Below are 19,115 nucleotides of genomic sequence, written 5' to 3'. Positions count from 1 at the left end.
CTCACAGAGCATTAGTCTGACCAATTGGAACTGCATACAAGCTTCGGAGACGGTGTTATGCGGGTTGGGTGGGAGAGACTGAATCCAATTGAGTTGAGTGTGAGTGGAATTTAGACTCTTGTAACTTCCTGAAATGATTTTTGGATAGTATTTCACTTGCTTCAGCTTGATAGAGTATTTCACTTGCTTCAGCTTTTGACAAAAGATAAAGGATGAAGAATCTGTGACACGATTGCCAGATCCAAGAGTTTTGGATAGTAGGCGCACAAGAAGCATCCTCAAGCTAGGAAGACTGAAAGTGAAACTGGCTTTTTGCAATGCACTGGGTCAGTTTTCGGAACGATAAAACTGTGATCAGAGACTGCAATGGTTTTGTCCAGCCGAACTTTCACTTAATTAGTAAAGGTCTGTTTGTTTGACCAAGTATAGGGTACTCCGTTAAAGCGTCAGTCAGTAAGACCCCACTCAAAATTATGACCAGTAAAAGCTGTACAATGTAATCTGAATCTCTCAGGTCTACCCCACTCCGCTCAAGGGTGAACGGTCTCATTGTAATCCCCATAGCAAGACGAAGTAAGTATTCTGCTTCTCCATCAGGAGTACAAGTAGAAATCAATCAAGATGGGCTTCCAGAAGCCAAACCCTGGTCTTGCAGGTATGGCGCTTCTTCCCGAGAGACTGAGACATTCACAGCGACTTCAACACCATGGTTTGAAATTTCGAATCATGTATATTTCTTTTTACAAATTTGATTACTTTTCTACGAAAGAATATATGAAATCATTCTATTTAATACTTATCCGATTATCATCTCCATGACTTTGTAGCTAGTTGGCTGTGGCATCACATCTTTGTCTCACCAGAGCAGTGACTTGGTGTCACCTTCTCTATGTTGGAGTTATCCCTCACATGAGGAGAGAAACTGGAGTGACTTGGCAAACTTCGACTTCGACGTCGCGAAGTCGAGGAAGCCAAGACAAGACTTCGCTCGTAGAGGCGACCAGCTTCAAAGTGGCCGCCTTCGGCTTCAAGTCTTCTTCGACTTCGGCGCTCAGAGTAGCGCAGCGCTCGAGCATATTTTTTTGTGGGCTTGCTCTGATTACCGCGAATTTGGTTTTGGAGATAAAAACCAAAATCAGGTTTTGAAAAAACCTAACCTAACATAACCAAACAAGTCGGGAAGGATTGGAATCAGGACTAAAACAAAGAGAACCCTTCTGAGAGATCTGACCACAGTAAAGAGATAAAGAGTGATCTAATAAGGTGAGAGGCGTAAGGAGAGATTGTAATCTTCCTTCCCATTTTATTAAGAACTGGCTCTTGTGGAAGTAGGCATCATTGGCGAACCACGGTAAATCTTTGTGTTGTGGTTTTGCTTTTCTTGCTTTACATTATTATCATTGTTAATAGTTGTTTTAGCGAGTTGGGCATGTTAGTATAGGTAGTTTGTGATATTTGAGATTTATCACGGAGTTGAAGTGTGTTCATACAAGTTATCATGTAGTGGGGAACCGATTGGTATTGGTGTAATCCCCAACAAATTGGTATCGAGCCTTGGTTAGAATAGCTTTAGGGTGTTATCCGAATCTTAGTCGGGAGGTGTTTGGCCAAGGGAAATTCACGAGAGAAGATTTGAGGTTAAATAACTTGTAGAGATGGACCATTCCGTGAACACTTTCGTTATGATGAGTCACGAATAGGAAGAACTACACCATCTGGAAAGCCAAGATGGAAGACTTGCTATCTTGCAAGGACTTGGCACTTCCATTGAGAATGAGGGAGTAAAACCGAAAAAAAAATCCCGATGAAATTTGAGTGGAAAAAGCAGCGAAAAAGATTGGATACATTCGACGATGGATTGGCGGCGGTGTCTTTCACCATGTAGGCCCCAAATACTGACGCCCGATCTATGGAAGAAACTTCGAAGACCTTTATGAGAGGAAGTCGGGTGGAAACAAAGTGCTAGTCGTTAAGAAGTTTCGCGAACCGCGAAGTACCAAGAAGGTTCTTGATATGCGAGCATCTTAATGAAGTCTGAGAATATCATCAATCGGATGCATTTGATGAAGATCAATTTGGGAGGCGAAGTTGAGGCTTTGTTTCTATTAGGCTCTGCCCGAAAGTTGGGAGACATTAGCGGTTTCTCTACATGGAGCGACCAAGGATGGAATTGTTACCATGGAGATGGCTACCACGTCTTTGTTGAATGAGGAGACTAGAAGGAGTGCAAGAAAGCGACTCTTCTCACTCGGAGGTCCTTTTCCGCGGAAAGCGGGGAGAGGTCGAAGCGAAAAACCATCTCGTTCTAGAGGTGATGGCGAAGTAAATCTAGGGGTGAAGCTAGAACTCCTAAAGGCGGAGAGGCAATGTTATGTTACTATTGTGCCACAAAGGTCACTTCGGATATGAGTCGCGGAACGAAGAGGGATGAGAAGAATAAGCGTGTACATGAAGACATGGTGCGGAGGAGGAAGGGAAACACTGGCGAGATCTTGCACCGCGACCGGTCGGCGACCTGAGTGGGAATTATGTCGGTGTGGTGTGTCTTTGTCTTTAGTACCTCATGTCGGGATCTGAGTGGGTGATAGATCTGAGGAGCATCCTATCCGTCACACCGCCGCGAGGATTCTTCACTACCTACGGTTTGTGGTGAATATGGTGAAGTGAGGATGGGTAACGATGGCGTCTCGAAGATTATAGGCATTGGAGATGTTCATATAGAAACCAATGTCGGCTACACCTTGACACTCGAGGATGTAAGACATGTCCACGACATCGGTTAAACTAATTTAATTTGGGGGAAATTAGATGATGATGGCTTTGTAAACTTCGTTTGGTAGCGGGGTATGGAAACGAAAGAGAGGTTCCATTATAGCGGCCAAGGAAAAGAAAACTTGCTCTTTTACAAAACCAGGCTAGTTTGTGTAAAAGCGCGAAGCAAATCTGCGAAAGAAGAAGCTTCATCTGAACCGCGTGGCACAAGAGATCGTGTCACATGGGCATAAAAGGGATGGAAGTTCTTGGTAAGCAAAAGGCCGTGCCGGACATTAAAGGTACACATTTAAATACATGTACTCATTTTGTTTGGTAGGAAAGCAACACGGGTGTCTTTCCAAAGATTCCGATCTCCGCGAAGAAAGGACAACCTCCTTGAGCTAGTACCACGGACTTATGTGGTCCTATGAGAGTGAAGTCCCACCGGGGCTTGCTTCTTGACATTCATTGATGATCGTCAAAAGAAAGATATGGGCCTATAGTCGAAGACCAAGGATGAAGTACTTGGCGTGTTTGAAAATTCCACGACATGGTGGAAAGAGAGACTGGGAAGTTGTTGAAGTGTATTAAATCGGATAATGGGGGTGAGTACATTGGGCCATTTGAAGAGTATTGCGAGTCATGGGATTAAATCATGAAGCGGACCGTTCCCAAACACCGCAATGAGAATGGAATAGCGAGAGAGAATGAACCGCAGTACCATTGTAGAGGGATAAGATGCATGCTATCTCACTCTAGCTACCTAGAAGCTCTTGGGTAGAAGCAATCGTCTGGTCCGTGCATGTGATCAACACTGTCACACCCGTGAAAGCTCGAATAGTGATTATCGAGGAGAGTATGGTCGGCGAGAGATGTTGATTATGGATACTTGAGGTATTTGGGTCGCGGGGCATTTGTGCATATTCCGAAGGATGAGAGATCAAGCTTGATGACAAAGCCAAGCGATGCATTTTTACGGGTTATGGAGATGAAAAGTTTGGTTACAAACTCTATGATCCGATTAACAAGAAGGTAATCGAAGTCGAGATGTTGTGTTCCTAGAAGACCAAACCATAGCGGACTTTGAGGAGGGAAAGCTTCACGAGGCTTTCACCAATGATCTTGTTGATTGAGAACCGAAGTTCCTACGTGGAACGTCGCGAGAAGGCATTGAGAATCTGAGAGAACCATGAGTTTGAAGCTCATGATGAGAATCTATTGCTCATGATGGGATAGAACCTATTGGTATAGAAGATCACGGATGAGATGCATGAACCACCACCGAGCAAGCAGAAGTGCAACCTCACGAGGCACCGGCCGGATGGGGCAAGGAGGTCCGACCGAGGAGAATAGCTTCAACGGGTATCCACCACATGCGTCGCGTCTTCTTGTCGGATGGTGGAGAACCTATGTACTATCAAGAGGCACTTGAAGGTACGGACAAAAGAAAAGTGGTTGAAGGCCATGCATGGCGAGATGGATTCTTTGCATAAGAATCCACACTTATGAGTTAGTTGAGAAACCCAGGGAGAAAAGTTCTCAAGAATAAGTGGATATACAAAGTCAAGCATGAGGGAGAACAATCTCACCCAAGGCACAAAGCTTCGCCTTGTTGTGAAGGATTCGGTCGAAAGGAAAGGAATTGACTTTGATGAGATTTTCTCTCTGTAGTGAAGATGACTTCTATCCGGGTGGTATTGGGTATGGCCGAAGTATGAACCTAGAGGTTGAAGCGCTAGATGTCAAGACGGCTTTTCTTCATGGAGACCTTGAAGAAGATGTCTACATGGACCCGACCCGGAGGGTTTTGAGGTCAAAGGCAAAAGGAGCACCTAGTATGCAAAGGTGATAAAAGAGCTTGTATGGGTTGAAACAAGCAGAGACGATTAGTACATAAAGTTTGACTCCTTTATGGTGAAGCAAGGATACAAGAAGTCCGCTTCCAGATCATTGTGTGTTTGTTGAGATTTCGGATGGAGATTTCATTGTCTTATTCTTTGTATGTGGATGATATGTTGATAGTTGGCCCAAAACATCAACAAGATATCAAAGTGAAGAAAGACTTGAGTAAGTCCTTTGAGATGAAGGATTTGGGTCAAAACAAAGCGGATACTTGGGATCGCGGATCACTTTCGTGAAGAAAGAGTGGGAAGTTGTGGCTTTCTCAAGAAAGCTACATTGAAAGGTGTTGAAGAGATTCAACATGGATCAAAGCGAAGCCCGTCGGTTAATCCGCTTGGTGGCGGTTCATTTGACCAAAAGATGTGTCCCTAAGGGTGAGCATGAAGCGAGTCGGATGGAAAAAGATTCCTTATGCATCCGCGATGGTGCGGTTTGATGTATGCCATGGTGTGTACTAGGCCGGATATTGCTTTTCGCCCGTTAGGGGTGGTAAGCGATTTACATCAAATCGGGTAAAGAACATTGGGAAGGTGTTAAGTGGATATTGAGATATCTCAAAGGCACTTCCAAATCATGTTTGTGCTTTGGTGGAAGTAAGCCCCACTTGCTTGAAGGCTACTGATCGATGCGGACATGGCGGTGATGTTGACTTCGATGAAGTCCACCTCCGGTTATCACGGTTTACTTTTGCGGGGCGGTTTCTTGGCAATCTAAGTTGCAAAAGTGTGTTGCCTCTCCACTTCTGGCCCGAGTATTGCGACCACCCACCGAGTGTTGCAAAGAGTTGCTATGGATGAAGAGGTTCTTCGACGAACTAGGGCTAAAAGCGAAAACGGTTTGTAGTTCTATGTGACGATCGGGCGCCATCCACTTGAGCAAGAATCCGAAGTTTTCATTCTAGATCCAAACACATACACGTCGTTATCATTGGATTAGAGAAGTACTTTCGAAGACAAGCATTTGTGTATCGAGAAGATCCATCACCGACAAGAAATTCGGATATGATGATGAAAAAGCTACCCGAAGGTAAGTTTGATGTTTGTTGTGCTATTGCGGAATGGCGACACACTCCTCCTGATGATTTGGCAATTGCATGGAGGTAGCCCCCATTTGTTGGGAGGGAGATTGTTGGAGTTATCCCTCACATGAGGAGAGAAACCGAGGAAAGCGAAACGGGCGGCGTCGAAAATCGAGGCCAGCGCCAGCGCTCGGATAGAGCGACTTCGGCTCGAGTTCGATAACATAGTAGGCCAATTCAAGTGAGAGCCCGCCGCTCGGCTTTCCAGTCTTCAGGTACGATTTCAGCGGCCGCCAGCGCTTCGAAGTATTTTTTCGTGGGCTTGCTTTCGATTGCCCGAATTTGGTTTTGGAGATAAAACCAAAATCAAGGTTTTGAAAAACCTAACCCTAACATAACCAAACAAGTCGGAAGGATTGGAATCCGGACTAAAACAAAGAGAGAGAGTACCTTTCTGAGATACAACCCACAGTAAAGAGATAAAAGAGTGATCTAGTAAGGTGAAGACTGTAGGGGAGAGATTGTAATCTTCCTTCCCATTTTATTAAGAACCTCTTTGTGGAAGTAGGCATCATTGGCGAACACGGTAAATCTTTGTGTTGTGGTTTTGCTTTACTTTGCTTTACATTATTATCACATTGTTAATAGTTGTTTAGCGAGTTGGGTATGTTAGTATAGGTAGTTTGTGATATTTGAGATTTATCTGGAGTTGAAGTGTGTTCATACAAGTTATCTGTGTAGTGGGGGAACCGATTGATATTGGTGTAATCCCCAACACTCTAATCCACTTCATACAAGACAAGTCGTGCTAATTGCTTCTTAACATTATTTCTCGCAAATGTGATATGAGGGTCATGAAGTCCAAGTCTTTCCTTAAGAATGAAACACCAAACACTGACTTTTATACCATTATGCGTACAAGACCAGCAAATCCCACTACCCGGACGGTAGAGAAATCTATCAGAACTCTATATATATATAAAATAATGAATGCTCTTTCATTCTATACTTAAAAAATTTGAAAAGCATCACTATAAATTTCTCTCCATGGCTCACCTTGAAAATTTTACGAAACAAGTACTCACTATTCTCTTCTTTCTCTCATTCACTCTATTAATCTCCTCAATAAACTCTCAACAAGCACCCCCACCACTTATACCAACAAGCACAGATCCTACATATTATTACAACTTGTGTGCACCTTCAACATGCAACAACTTTTCACTCCCATATCCATTTGCTCTGCCAACTCCATGCCATGCTCCAGCTATCCAACCCTTTTGTCGTTCTAATGAAACCCTCCTCCTAACTAGTCCACGTACCACTGATACCTTCAGAGTTCTCTCCATTAATTCTACTGATCCCACTGCCGCCACTTTATCTATTGCATCAAATTCTCTTTTCACTTGTGGTGTGCCAGTATCTAAACCAAATTATGCATTAGACAGTACCATTTTTTCACTACGTTCGAACTATAATCCTGGCACCCACCTCAATTGTACTAGTCCTATTCCCTCTAACGCAATCCGAGGGTTGCAAAATGCGCCTTGCCTTGGATGCAATACTACTTCCAACTTTTGCTATTACGCTCCATTTTATGATGTTAATTATGCTAACTGTGAGATATTTCATGTATTTACCCCTAGTGACTCTTTTAATGTGACTATTGAAAGAGATTTGAGAGCATATCTACGGTCAGGATTTGAGATCAGATTTACAAAGCCTTTGGAGTGTCGTGGATGTGAGGTTTCTGGCGGTAGATGTGGGAACAAACCTACAACGGGCTCGTTCGTTTGCTTTTGTCCAACTAGTGTGCATAGCTTCAATTGCTCTGATGGTATGTACTTATTTCTTTGGGTAAATAAATTCGATTCACATATATTGGTACTCAAATTATCAAGTCAAAACCCGCCCTTCCATCCTTTGGATGAGCTTACACTATAGGAAAAATTAAATTCTATATCGCAAAGACATTTTAATCCTAGTGCATGTGTCTATGACTTAAAATATCAATGTCCTAGAGTCTATTTGTTTATGTTGGTTGAAAATTTTTGTTGTGAATAAGACAATGTGAAAACAACGTTATTCACAACAAATAGATCAATCCTACACAAGGATTGATCTTTCTCTCTTTACAAAACTTTAACACCCTCCAAGTAATATCCCAGCACTTCTCCATATCAAATAGCAAGCATATAAAGTAAAACAATTAATGTAAAAGATAACAAACCACAAGATAAAGATATATCGTGGTTTGGCAATTTGTCTACGTCCACACTGCGAGTTCCAAGCTTTCTTTGATGTCCAGAGTAACAGATTACGAGATTTCTCAATTCATTCACAAAGAATGAACACTCAACTCACAAAGAATTGCTCTCTTATAATCTCTCTCTTTCTTGGTTTTTGGTTAGGTTAGGTTTTTACAGAAAAACCTATATTTATACTGTTTCAAAAAAAACTTCCGAAACAGTCTTATCTTGCTGAAATAAGGTCGAACGCGGGTCGTGCCTAAAGCCAGGCAAAGTCGAGCGCGGTCACACCTAACGATCTGGAAGTCGCCAAAGACATGAGTGCGCCACGCGCCTTGTCCAGGCATAAATAGAGCGCGGGTCGTGCCCTTAACACCAGATAGAGAAAAACGTCTTTTTCTCTACAAGTTTTATATCCATTTTCACATAACAATGCTTTAAAGGTGCAGGCTCGTGCTCGGGCTGCCGCTCTCAACTTGCTCTGCTTTAGACTCAAGTATCCACTAAATGTTCTAAACTCGTCACTGAGATTTCAAGTGCCCTAAGCGCTTTGGCCCTCCCTTTCCCTAAGCTCCCAGTAAAAAGTGCATCTCCGGATTCATCAAACACAATATATTGACTTTTAGAAAGCCTTGCAGAGGAGAAACCAGTAGCATCCATAGTCCGAGGTGCCTTTCTGAGTTTGTTTTGTAGCCCAAGAGTGTGTAAAGTGGCAATGCAAGTTCTGAACTTCCTGAGTTGTGTTGCTCATAGTTCCAGTTGATTGCTTGTAGGCTTCAAGTATTGCTTTCTGACCTGTGCTCTTACATGGTTACATATCTATCATTGACCAGATGTGCATACACGTTTGCATTGAATCAGACACCTGATGTGTAGTTTAGAGAATATGTTCAAGAATATAGTATAGTTCAAAATGCCACGGAGTTTGCGATAGATACATTTTTATTACTTTTTAAGTACCAATCATACATTTTTATTGTCAACTATATTTTTTCTCTCTCTTTAACTAGGTATTTTGGAGGACCTTTCAACGTGGGTGAATTCACCAGGAGGCGGGGGCTCTGGACCATCTAGAGGAGTTATTGCAGGTTAATTTTGCACATTTTTGAGCTTCTCAGTATTTATTTTATAGTGCATACATACACTATGAGCAACCTTTCGTCTAACGAACAGCTCTTGGTTCAATGTAGCTATTTCTGCTTCTGCGTCATTATTGTTTCTGGTAGTCCTTGTTGCGTTAGTCCTGATCCTTACTCGTCGAAAGAAGTTGAACTTTCACTTTGACATGAGGACCATGTCAAACATATCTCCAAAAAGGTACTCGTATTCTCAGCTAAAGAAGATAACTAATAACTTCTCATCAAAAGTCGGCGAAGGGGGATTTGGTACTGTGTACAAAGGGACCATTCAGAGAAACCGGGTCAAAATACTAGTAGCTGTAAAGATCTTGAAGAGATCTAAGCAAACTCAGAAACAATTTATGAATGAAGTGGCAACTATAGGGAGTGTACACCATCATAACTTGGTGGGTATGTTTGGATACTGTGTTGATGGGGACACTCATGCGGTGGTTTATGAGTTCATGGAAAATGGATCTTTAGATAAGTATATCTACAATATCAAGAAAGAAAATGATGGACCAGAAGATGACATCAAAACTAAAGACAAGTGGCTAAGTCCTAAGCAAGTGTGTAGCATTGCCTTAGAAACAGCCAGGGGAATACTCTACCTGCACCAAGGTTGCAGGAATAGGATCTTGCACCTTGACATTAAACCTCCAAATGTCTTGCTAGACTCTAATTTCTCAGCAAAAGTTGCTGATTTCGGACTAGCAAAGATGATTGATAAGGACCGTAGTCATGTGTCCCTAACTGCAGCTCAGGGAACTCCGGGATATTCCGCGCCAGAGATGTGGTTGAAGACTTTTGGTCCAGTGACAGAGAAATCTGATGTTTATAGCTATGGGATGCTTCTTCTAGAGATGGTTGGCAAGAGGAAGAACTATGAATCTGAAGTGTCTGAATCTAGTCAAGTGTATTTCCCTGAATGGTTGTATAACAAAGTCGAGAATGATGAATTTCCTTTTGTAAAGAGAAGAGGGGACAACGATGCTTCTTTTGAGATTGATGAGGATGAAGAAAAAAGAACAGAAGAAGATGAAAATATTGTCAAGAGGATGTGTTTAGTGGGTCTTTGGTGCGTTCAACATATCCCTTCAAATAGGCCGTCCATGGACAAGGTAGTACAAATGTTGGAAGGACATGTTGAAATTGGAATACCACCCCATCCACTTCGACAAAAGACAACCCAAAGTCATGAAAGCATATTTCCGGATGTTCTTGTTTAAGTCGGTTAGGGTGTAAATCTGTATGTTAACATTCATATATGATGCAGGACAGTAATGGTATTGCTAATTAAGAACAGTATTAGTTTTAGCAACTATGGTTATAGTTCTAAGTTAGCATTTAGGAGTGATTTTTTGCTCCCAGCGTTGGTTCCTCCAAGCGCTCCAAGGGATATATCAGCCATACACGTTTCATTTTTTCCATCCAAAAAAAGATGTTACAGCTGTATAAAATCTTCAAAATTTTGGATTTTACTTGTTTGTCCCTCATAATTAAAAAGGAAATAAAAAGGAAAAATATAAAGAAAAAAGGAAAGTGGAATAAACCAACGTGTGTTTCTTCTTATACGGCAGTATCTTCAACTTCTTACCGCAAAACACGATGGAGAAAACAGAAAGAGTTGGAAATTGGAACAAAAAAAAAAACCGTCCCTCGAACCTCTTAAGTCTTCTTCACGTACTCTCTAAAAAGAAAAAAAAAATACACACACATTGCTGCTCGGCTCTCTCGTTCATCCTTATACTTTCGATGGAAAATGATGGTGTTATGGATTATCAAAAGTAATGAGGAAGTGGGTGTGGACTTTTCGAGTATAACAAATATTCGGATAATCAAATTCACAGTAGTTGGGATGTTATTGGATAGTGATATGGGGGCATATAATTTCTATAACAGATATGCAAAGACTGTCGGATTTAGTGTTAGGAAGAACTCGATGTATCGAAATGCGGCTCGTGAAATAATGCGAAGAGATTTGACTTGCTCTTGGGAAGGGTTTTACAAACAGAAGACAACTCCAGTTAAAAAAAGAGATGAAAGGAGGAGTGGATGCAAGGCAATGATGATGATAAGATTGAACGATAATAAGAAGTATGTTGTGACTGAATTTGTGGAAGAGCACAATCATCCTCTTGTGGATCCAACTAATGCACACATGTTGCGGTCTCACCGTAGAATAGATCTTTCACAAAAAGACCTCATACAAAATATGAGCTCCTCAGGAATTGGAACCAACGATATTATGGGTTATTTGAGCACTGAGGCTGGTGGGGCGGAATATTTGAATTTTTTAGAATCAGATTTATATAATGTTATTTCAAGAACACGTCTTGAGTCTGTGAAAGAAGGTGATGCACAATGCCTATTAGATTACTTGTCAAAGAAGGAAGAAGCCAATAAGTTCTTTTTCTACAAGCTTAAAAGGGATGAGCATAATAGGCTTTGTAGAGTTTTCATTGCTGATGCGAAGTCAAGGTCGGACTACCATAATTTTGGAGATGTGATGTCTTTCGATACAACGTTTAGGACAAATGGTTACAATATGATATGTGCACCACTGGTCGGAGTAAACCATCATGGGCAAACTGTTCTTTTCGGATGTGGTTTGCTTGGGGATGAAACAATACCATCTTTTGAATGGTTGTTCAAGACATTTCTAGAAGCAATGGGAGGAAAGCACCCAGAAACCATTTTTACAGATCAAGCGCCTGCAATTGGCAATGCTATTAGCACAGTGTTCCCTAACACCCACCATAGATTTTGTTTATGGCATATATATCTCAATGCGGCTAAGTGCTTAAAGTATGTCTTCGAAAAATACCCAACAGTTTTTGCAAATGATTTTAGAAGGTGTATATATAACCCTGAAACAGTTGATGAATTTGAAGAAAGTTGGAAAAAGTTACTTTCTGACTATGGCGTGCAAGCAAATGAATGGCTGAAGAATTTGTATAAGACGAAGACTAAATGGGCACAAGTTTATGGTCACGAGCATTTTTGTGCTGGTATGACAACTACGCTGAGAGAAGTGAGAGCATTAACAAATTTTTGAAGAAATTTTTCTCGGGAAATCTTATTCTTCGAGAATTTGTAAGTCAGTTTGACAAGGCTTTGAATAGGAGACGTTTGAAAGAAAGGTTAGCTGATACTAATAACAAGAAAAACAAAACCTACTTTGTCTACTCTTTGGGTGGTTGAGCGTGAAGCATCGGAGAAGTACACAAGAAATATATTTAAGATCTTTCAGGAGCAATGCATCAAAAGTCTGGCTTTAAAGTTAGAACTACTTGGTGTTGATGGTGAGACAAGATCTTACTCAGTAAGGTTGGTTGGAAAAGCAAATACTAGGAAGCCGGACAGCCATTTCACACGGATTCTACACAACTAGTGAGCTGCGGTTGCAAAAGTTTGAATTTCGGGGATTTTGTGTAAACACATACTGAAATTATTCATTGAGTTAGAGGTGTCTAGTCTCCCTCAAAAGATATTATTTAAAGAGATGGACAATGGAAGCTGCAACCAATATTGTGTATGACTCTAACGGGGAAGTGATTCGAGATGACTTAGATCCCGAATTCTCACTACGGTTTAGTGAAATATCCCATTGTGCACAAACACTGGTTGGACAAGGAGCAAGGTCAAAGAGAAGAAGGGATTTTGCAATATCTGAAATGCTTCGCACAATTTCAACACTAGAGTTCTTTTCTGACAGTGAAGGAGATACACATGGAAGCTCACATAATGTTGCAAAGCAGATTGAGGAAAACTTTACTAGAAGCCAATCAGGTGACATTCCACCCTTAAGGAATCCAGTACGCAAAAGAAACGTTTTGGTCCCAAGGCTCGAATTAAAGGCGTGTTGGAAACGAAATCGAAGAAGAGTAAAAGAACCGGGAAAGGTTTGTCTTAATATTATTTACATTTGGTTAATGATGTGATATTTTAATTAATTAACAATTTAGTGGCCTTATCATCTCTTTATTTTATGACAACAAGGTGACAAGAATACTGTTCAAGCTACAAGTGACGAGGAAAATAGACATTTTAACACTGCTGAAGAAGTTGCTCTTCAATCCACTCAAGTATGGTTTCCTAGGCTTCATGTTAATGATACAGAGAAAGGAGGACCAAGGGCACCTCCAAGGAACAAAATGGCTCTATATGAACAGCTTAGTATCCCCGCTCAGAGGTCAGCCTCGACATTGCCTACAGGGCGCAACACTGCCCCCGGCCCTTTACCTCCTGTGGCATCGTTGAGCCAGGTGAGTATTTGAGAAGTTAAATGGTTTATTTGTCTGAAAGTCATCATGTCATTTGGTTTGTCATTTTATTGTTTGCTGGTGGGTTTACTTGTGAAGTTTAGTTTGAATTAACATTCTCTTTTACAAAAGAAATCAGTAGCTTTGTTTTTTGTTGGTTCTCTATGAATTAATCTACTTGGTTTTCCGTATGACGTTTTATGCCTTGATTGGATCTTATTGTGGTTCTTTTAGTCAGAAAGTAAAAAAGATAAAATATGAACACTGATATAACATCCATAAATTACCCTTTCAAACAGTGAAACACTTCACCGTGATCAGTTCCTTGGTCATCCTGATCATGGCACAAAGGCTATAACCAGTAATTCAAATAGTTTTGTATATGGAAACAACCACGGAGTCATTGTTTGAACAGCAAATACAACTTGATATCAAAACATCACAACATTTACCAAATGAATACACACATGTTACCGTATTTTTGTGTTTGCTAGAGTTTGATTTGTCATCGAGTGCAATTTAAACAGATGTAAAGAAGAAACTGTATGAAAGTAGGTACAGGAACTGTGATCAGGAGGTGTTTTATGGGTTTAGAAAGTATAGAGCATAGTACAAATAGTTTATGTGCTGCATTGTGATAGTAAGTAGTAACCCATGTGTTTTTACAAAAAAAAAAAAATCTCTTTTATTCTATGGACTCTGACAGTCTGACTTGTGATGTTAAACTAAATAGCCATGCACTGCTTGGTTTTCTTTCACGTAGATAATGCAAGCGATCAATTTTCATTTACAAAGTGGTTATGTGTACATTCTTATTTGTCTTGCTAAAGCGTATTTGTGAATTGTGATAGGGAATTAGTGCTCTAGAAAATGGAGTCGGCTCTGTAAATCGCTTTGCAACTACTTCTACATTCAGTTTTCAACAACTATTGCAACAGGTGATTCAATTCCATAACTTAATTTATACACTCTTTTTTGTACCAAATGAAATTATACTAAAGTTTGAATGGCACAAAGCAGGTTTCCATGAACCATGGAGGACAACCACAATCAAGCAGCTTTAATTCCATGATCAATGATAATCGAGTTTAGGCAGGTACCATCTAAAATAACTATAATCTAGTTAGAGTCATGCTATTAGTATGTCAAAAACTAGTACTACAGCTTTAGATACTTCAATTTTTTCGGTCACAAGTTTATCATATCATAGAATCATAATAATTATAAACAAAATGTACACTTTATGCAGGGATTACCACGTAGAAGGCTTGATTTCAGCAAAAATGACGACATGGAAAGGGAAGCAACAAAAAAAATTAAGGTGAAGAGAAGTAGAAAAAAAAATACTAGGCCGGAAATAATTCTAAAAAATGAAGACCTCAAGCATAAGTGGGAAAATGTTTTGGGTGACTTTAATCCTTTGATTTGTGATATGATTGAGTCATTGGGCGAGGTAACTCCGGATGGGCATTGTGGTTATAGATCCATAGCTACACTGTTAGGATATACAGATGATTTAGCATGGAAGACCATAAGGGAGCTTATGTTGAAAGAGCTGATGCAATATCACGGATTACTATACAAAGTTGTACGGTCATGGCGTGTTTGAAAACCACAAAAAGAAACTTAGAGTGTACCAAGTCTTTTACAATGAATGAAAAAGAATGGCTTGATCTACGGACATGGGTTCCTTAGTCGCAAGTGCTTTTAATGTTGCTTTTGTCACTATAGCACCACCAAAATTATGTGTTACGTACTTCCCACCGAGGACAGTCCGAAGAATTGTTTCGGATAATCGTCATTTGCCACATAAACAAAGGAACACATTTTGTGCCAGTTGTGCTAAAAGATATTGCTCCTCTACCTCCAGTTTGGCGAGGTTGGCAGCTTGTTAGATTGCCGGGCAATGTGGAAATCTGTTCGCAAGAAAAAATTGGGCAGTGGGATGGATCGGTTCCGACCAATATGCAAAAGCTACAGTACGTTTATCTAGAGTAGTGCATCATTGTTGGAAAGAAAAATAAAATAGTACTTGTTTTTATATTTGATTTATGTAGGAAGTCTTGATTTGTAGTTAAATGAGAAAACTTACATACATTTTGTTTTTATTTGTCGTTTGTATAAAATTCAGTGAACATGTAAAGGGAGTGTTTTCACTCTAACTTGTGTTCTTAAATTATTACAATTCAAAGACAGATTCAAAGAAGAGGGGTCTGAATTTTGGGATTTTAGGTATTGGGAAGTTCTGTTGCTTCAGTATTTGGGATTTCAAGTGCAGCATTCTATCTATTCGGTATGGCTTTACCATTTCCTCTCAATTTTGGTGTCTGAGGAATTAGTCAAACAGACATTACCAGAGAACATGTTTCTTGATGTGCATGATCAAAACATAATGCATAGAAGTTGACAACTCCCTGCCTATCTATTCCTATGGCCATGGTAACTAGCTGACTGCAAACTTGGACTTCTGGACCTTGGATCCAAAGAGAGGGCTACACCCCGCCATAATTACGTTAAAAACTCTCATTCAGTCGCTCTTCTTTTTCAACTGAATCAACACTGCAGGCAGTGGATCATAAATCTCTCTGAAGCTGATAAACCTACCACTTCATTTCCTCAAAATCAGTATTTGATTTTTGGAGGATGAAGAAAAATCCTCTCCCACCCCAATGTGCCAACTGCCTTAACCAAACAGAGTGTTGTGAGTGACGACAGTGTAGGAATTATTTCACAACTACGGTACAACTTACAGTAGCATCTACAAGCGCAGGTATCATCTTGAAATATATATACACAAATACAATCCTACATAGGGCATACAGACAAGTATCTAAATATCTCTTTAAGTCATCAAATAATAATTTAGACTCAGATGTCGCCCAATGAGGATGGAAATTAAGTAAAGCTGGTTAACATTGCAGAAGTAGAAAGCAGTTGACACACTTCATTAGTTCATTCTAACATGTAGATTCAGGTATCCCAAGTGTTAAGACAAACATCGATTAAAAACTATTAGGTTCACCAAAAATAATACCAAAAGGGTTCTAAGTTCTAAATTACTCTCCCTACAGAAGACCTTCAAATGCTAAACAGCATCTCTACTGCTGCTGAACTTCGACCTTCTTCTTCTGCCAAAGTCGATCAAGTGCACTGTCAGCATCACCCTGTCGTCATTCAAAAAAGAAATAGATAAAGCAACAAATTGACGGAAAAAACAAAGCCCAGGGTAATTAATATAGAAAAATAATATCTGAGAAGATGATCAACTCCCATAAAAACTAAATATCATATCAAATATGCTAACTCATTAGACCCATGGACCCCAAGTCCTCAACCACCATCACTAGCACAATTAGAAACAGTATGCAAAATTATAAACAACAAATTGTAATCTTCTACTCACACCCAGAGGACCAACAACTGCGGTTAGCACGTTTAGGTATACTGTAGTTTCAGTATATTGACTATATTTTTTCTTTTTTTCGCTTTTAACCTACGTGGCTCAAGGATGAAGACAAGGAAACTTACTGAAATCTTATCCTCAAGTACTATATCATGTTTGGCTTCATTTGACCAGCTTCAATAACAAAGGAAATAAATTAGCTAGTATGAATCAAAGGTCTGGTGATTTTCAAGCATTGAATGAGGTGCCTAACAACATCAGATCTTTGTTACTGTTGGATAATTGTGGATTAGGGAACCTACGCATCTAGTCACTAGATAAGTGTGGTTGTTAATTAATTGAAAAGAGTAACTGGTTTTTGCAGTAAGAAGTTGAAGAAACTGCCGTATAAGAAGGAACACACGTTGGTTTATTCCACTTTCTTTTTTTCTTTATATTTTTCCTTTTTATTTCCTTTTTAATTATGAGGGACAAACAAGTAAAATCCAAAATTTTGAAGATTTTATACAGCTGTAACATCTTTTTTTGGATGGAAAAAATGAAACGTGTATGGCTGATATATCCCTTGGAGCGCTTGGAGGAACCAACGCTGGGAGCAAAAAATCACTCAGCATTTAGTTCTTTTTAGTATTGTTTATATTTTCAAATTAGTAATAGAGTAGTCTATATAAGAGAATGTAGTCTCTAAACAGTTCATTCAATATCAATATCAAATTACTCAAGTCTTTTACACGCCTTTTTTATTTTCTATTCGCTTCCGCTTCATGAATTGGTATCAAGCCAAGGTTTGATGGCCCATCACGATGATGATGAATCGTGTTCCCTAGACGCAAATATGGGAGATTTTGTTACCATGGCAGATATCAATCGTGCTTTGGAGCAAGCTTTTACGGATTTCCGATCGGAAAATCAACCCGATTTCGGCGGAAATCTAGAAAGAAAGAGAATGAGGAAAAAGTCAGGCTGAAGGCGACAGACAAGTTCGACTTCAAAACACCATTCATAGTGCACTAGATTCCAACCTTGAACGTCTTTCTCGCAATACCGACAATTCCCGCAACAACAACAACAATCCACTTCCCCAAACTATTCAAACCCATCAACCTACCGCCGCTCACCAACTACAGACCACCACCACTGAATTCTCAACTCAGCCCTACTTCCAAATTCAACAATAGCAACCAATAACTCAACTTTACCAACGTCAAGTTATTCCCCAAACCCATATTCCTCCCTCCACTATTATAACTCTTTCTCAAACCTAACATCGCCATGATCCCGGTCCTTACTTAAATTACAACCAATACCTCACTGATCTCCAAATCCACAATAACCCACCCTTTATTCAAACCCAATATCCCATCATTACAAACCCCATTGCAAATCTTGGATTTCAAGGTGCTGAAAACGTTTCTGGCCATTCTTTCCAACCACCCACCCATCATCCTCAACCCCAAATCCTTGTTAGCAATTCGGGATACGGCAAAAATTCGGTATGGGAATAATTCAACAATTATTCGGCGACTCAAAAAAATGGTACGGTCAAATATTCGGTAAAAAATTCGCAATACGGCAATTATGCGGTGTTTAATTAATACGTGTTTTAAACATTTTGTTGTAAAAATTCGGAAGTTAAAAATTCGTGATATTATGTTAGTAAATATTAATAATATTTGTCATTCTTTACAACATAACAAACAAATCCACGCAATTTAGCTACAAAAACATCGAAACCAATTAAACGGTCTACATAGGTATCTTCATTTATTTGTTCTTGGATTGAAATTACATTTCAAACTTCAAAATACACACACACCATGACATGACAATTAAAATATTGCCTAAAAAGTATAAAAGCAAAGCTTTTGGATTAATTTATTACTAAGAATGTAAGAGTGAAGCACTTAAAGTAAGAGTGAGGATATAAAATACATAAAAAATAACAAAAGCGCAACTGAATTTTCATTATTATTATTAGTATTTTATTTTTTTTAGCCAAATTTTTTAGTCAAATTTTTGAAAAATTTACCAAAAACCGAATTATTCGTTTCAAAGTAAAAAATCGCGAATTATTCCGAATCTTTGAAACATTCGGAAGTATTATACATATTGCTCTTCAAAAATTCGATTCACAAATAATTCGGCGAATTGCTAACAAGGCCCCAAATTCCTTCTGTTTCTGATATTTTTCACACACCTGACCCTTTTCCTCCAACTAACACTAATATCCAGCAAGCCCAATTAGCCCACCAAGCCCAATAGGTCTTTCAATACCCATCCACACAAGACACATTCCAATATGGTCCAAATTTCAGCACACCCCCACCCATTAATGGCCCAACCCAAATTGGTTTTTCAACCCAACATAATTTCTAGCCTGATATTCGTGAAAACCTCAAACCTTCT

At 39.7% G+C, this 19,115-nt stretch overlaps 1 protein-coding gene, 1 long non-coding RNA gene and 1 pseudogene across 3 annotated transcripts; 2 read left to right on the top strand and 1 right to left on the bottom strand.

Moving 5' to 3' along the window:
* Positions 1-10: 10 nt before the first annotated feature.
* On the top strand, positions 11-17,431 carry LOC147502720 (rust resistance kinase Lr10-like). 2 transcript variants are annotated; one of them, XM_086607560.1, is made up of 4 exons: positions 11-655; positions 8,934-9,011; positions 9,114-10,394; positions 17,328-17,431. In XM_086607560.1, exons 1-3 carry the CDS (start codon positions 622-624, stop codon positions 10,268-10,270), a joined length of 1,269 nt encoding a protein of 422 aa, XP_086463686.1. In that variant the 5' UTR covers positions 11-621; the 3' UTR covers positions 10,271-10,394; positions 17,328-17,431. The 2 variants fall into 2 exon arrangements, with proteins under 2 accessions (XP_086463686.1, XP_086463685.1); XM_086607559.1 differs by lacking the exon at positions 11-655 and adding an exon at positions 6,476-7,511.
* On the top strand, positions 10,807-12,099 carry LOC147502722 (protein FAR1-RELATED SEQUENCE 5 pseudogene; annotated as a pseudogene).
* LOC147502721 (uncharacterized) lies at positions 16,202-17,319 on the bottom strand. The gene is made up of 2 exons (XR_015221782.1): positions 16,835-17,319; positions 16,202-16,470 (listed from the first exon to the last, which is right to left on the bottom strand). It is a non-coding gene; the product is annotated as an uncharacterized LOC147502721 (long non-coding RNA).
* Positions 17,432-19,115: the final 1,684 nt, after the last annotated feature.

The sequence above is a fragment of the Coptis chinensis genome, chromosome 4 (assembly GCF_015680905.1).
Source record: "Coptis chinensis isolate HL-2020 chromosome 4, ASM1568090v1, whole genome shotgun sequence".
Classification (NCBI taxonomy): Eukaryota; Viridiplantae; Streptophyta; class Magnoliopsida; order Ranunculales; family Ranunculaceae; genus Coptis; species Coptis chinensis.
The sequence above is the reverse complement of the archived record's forward strand: the minus strand, read 5'-3'. Positions and strand labels throughout refer to the sequence as shown.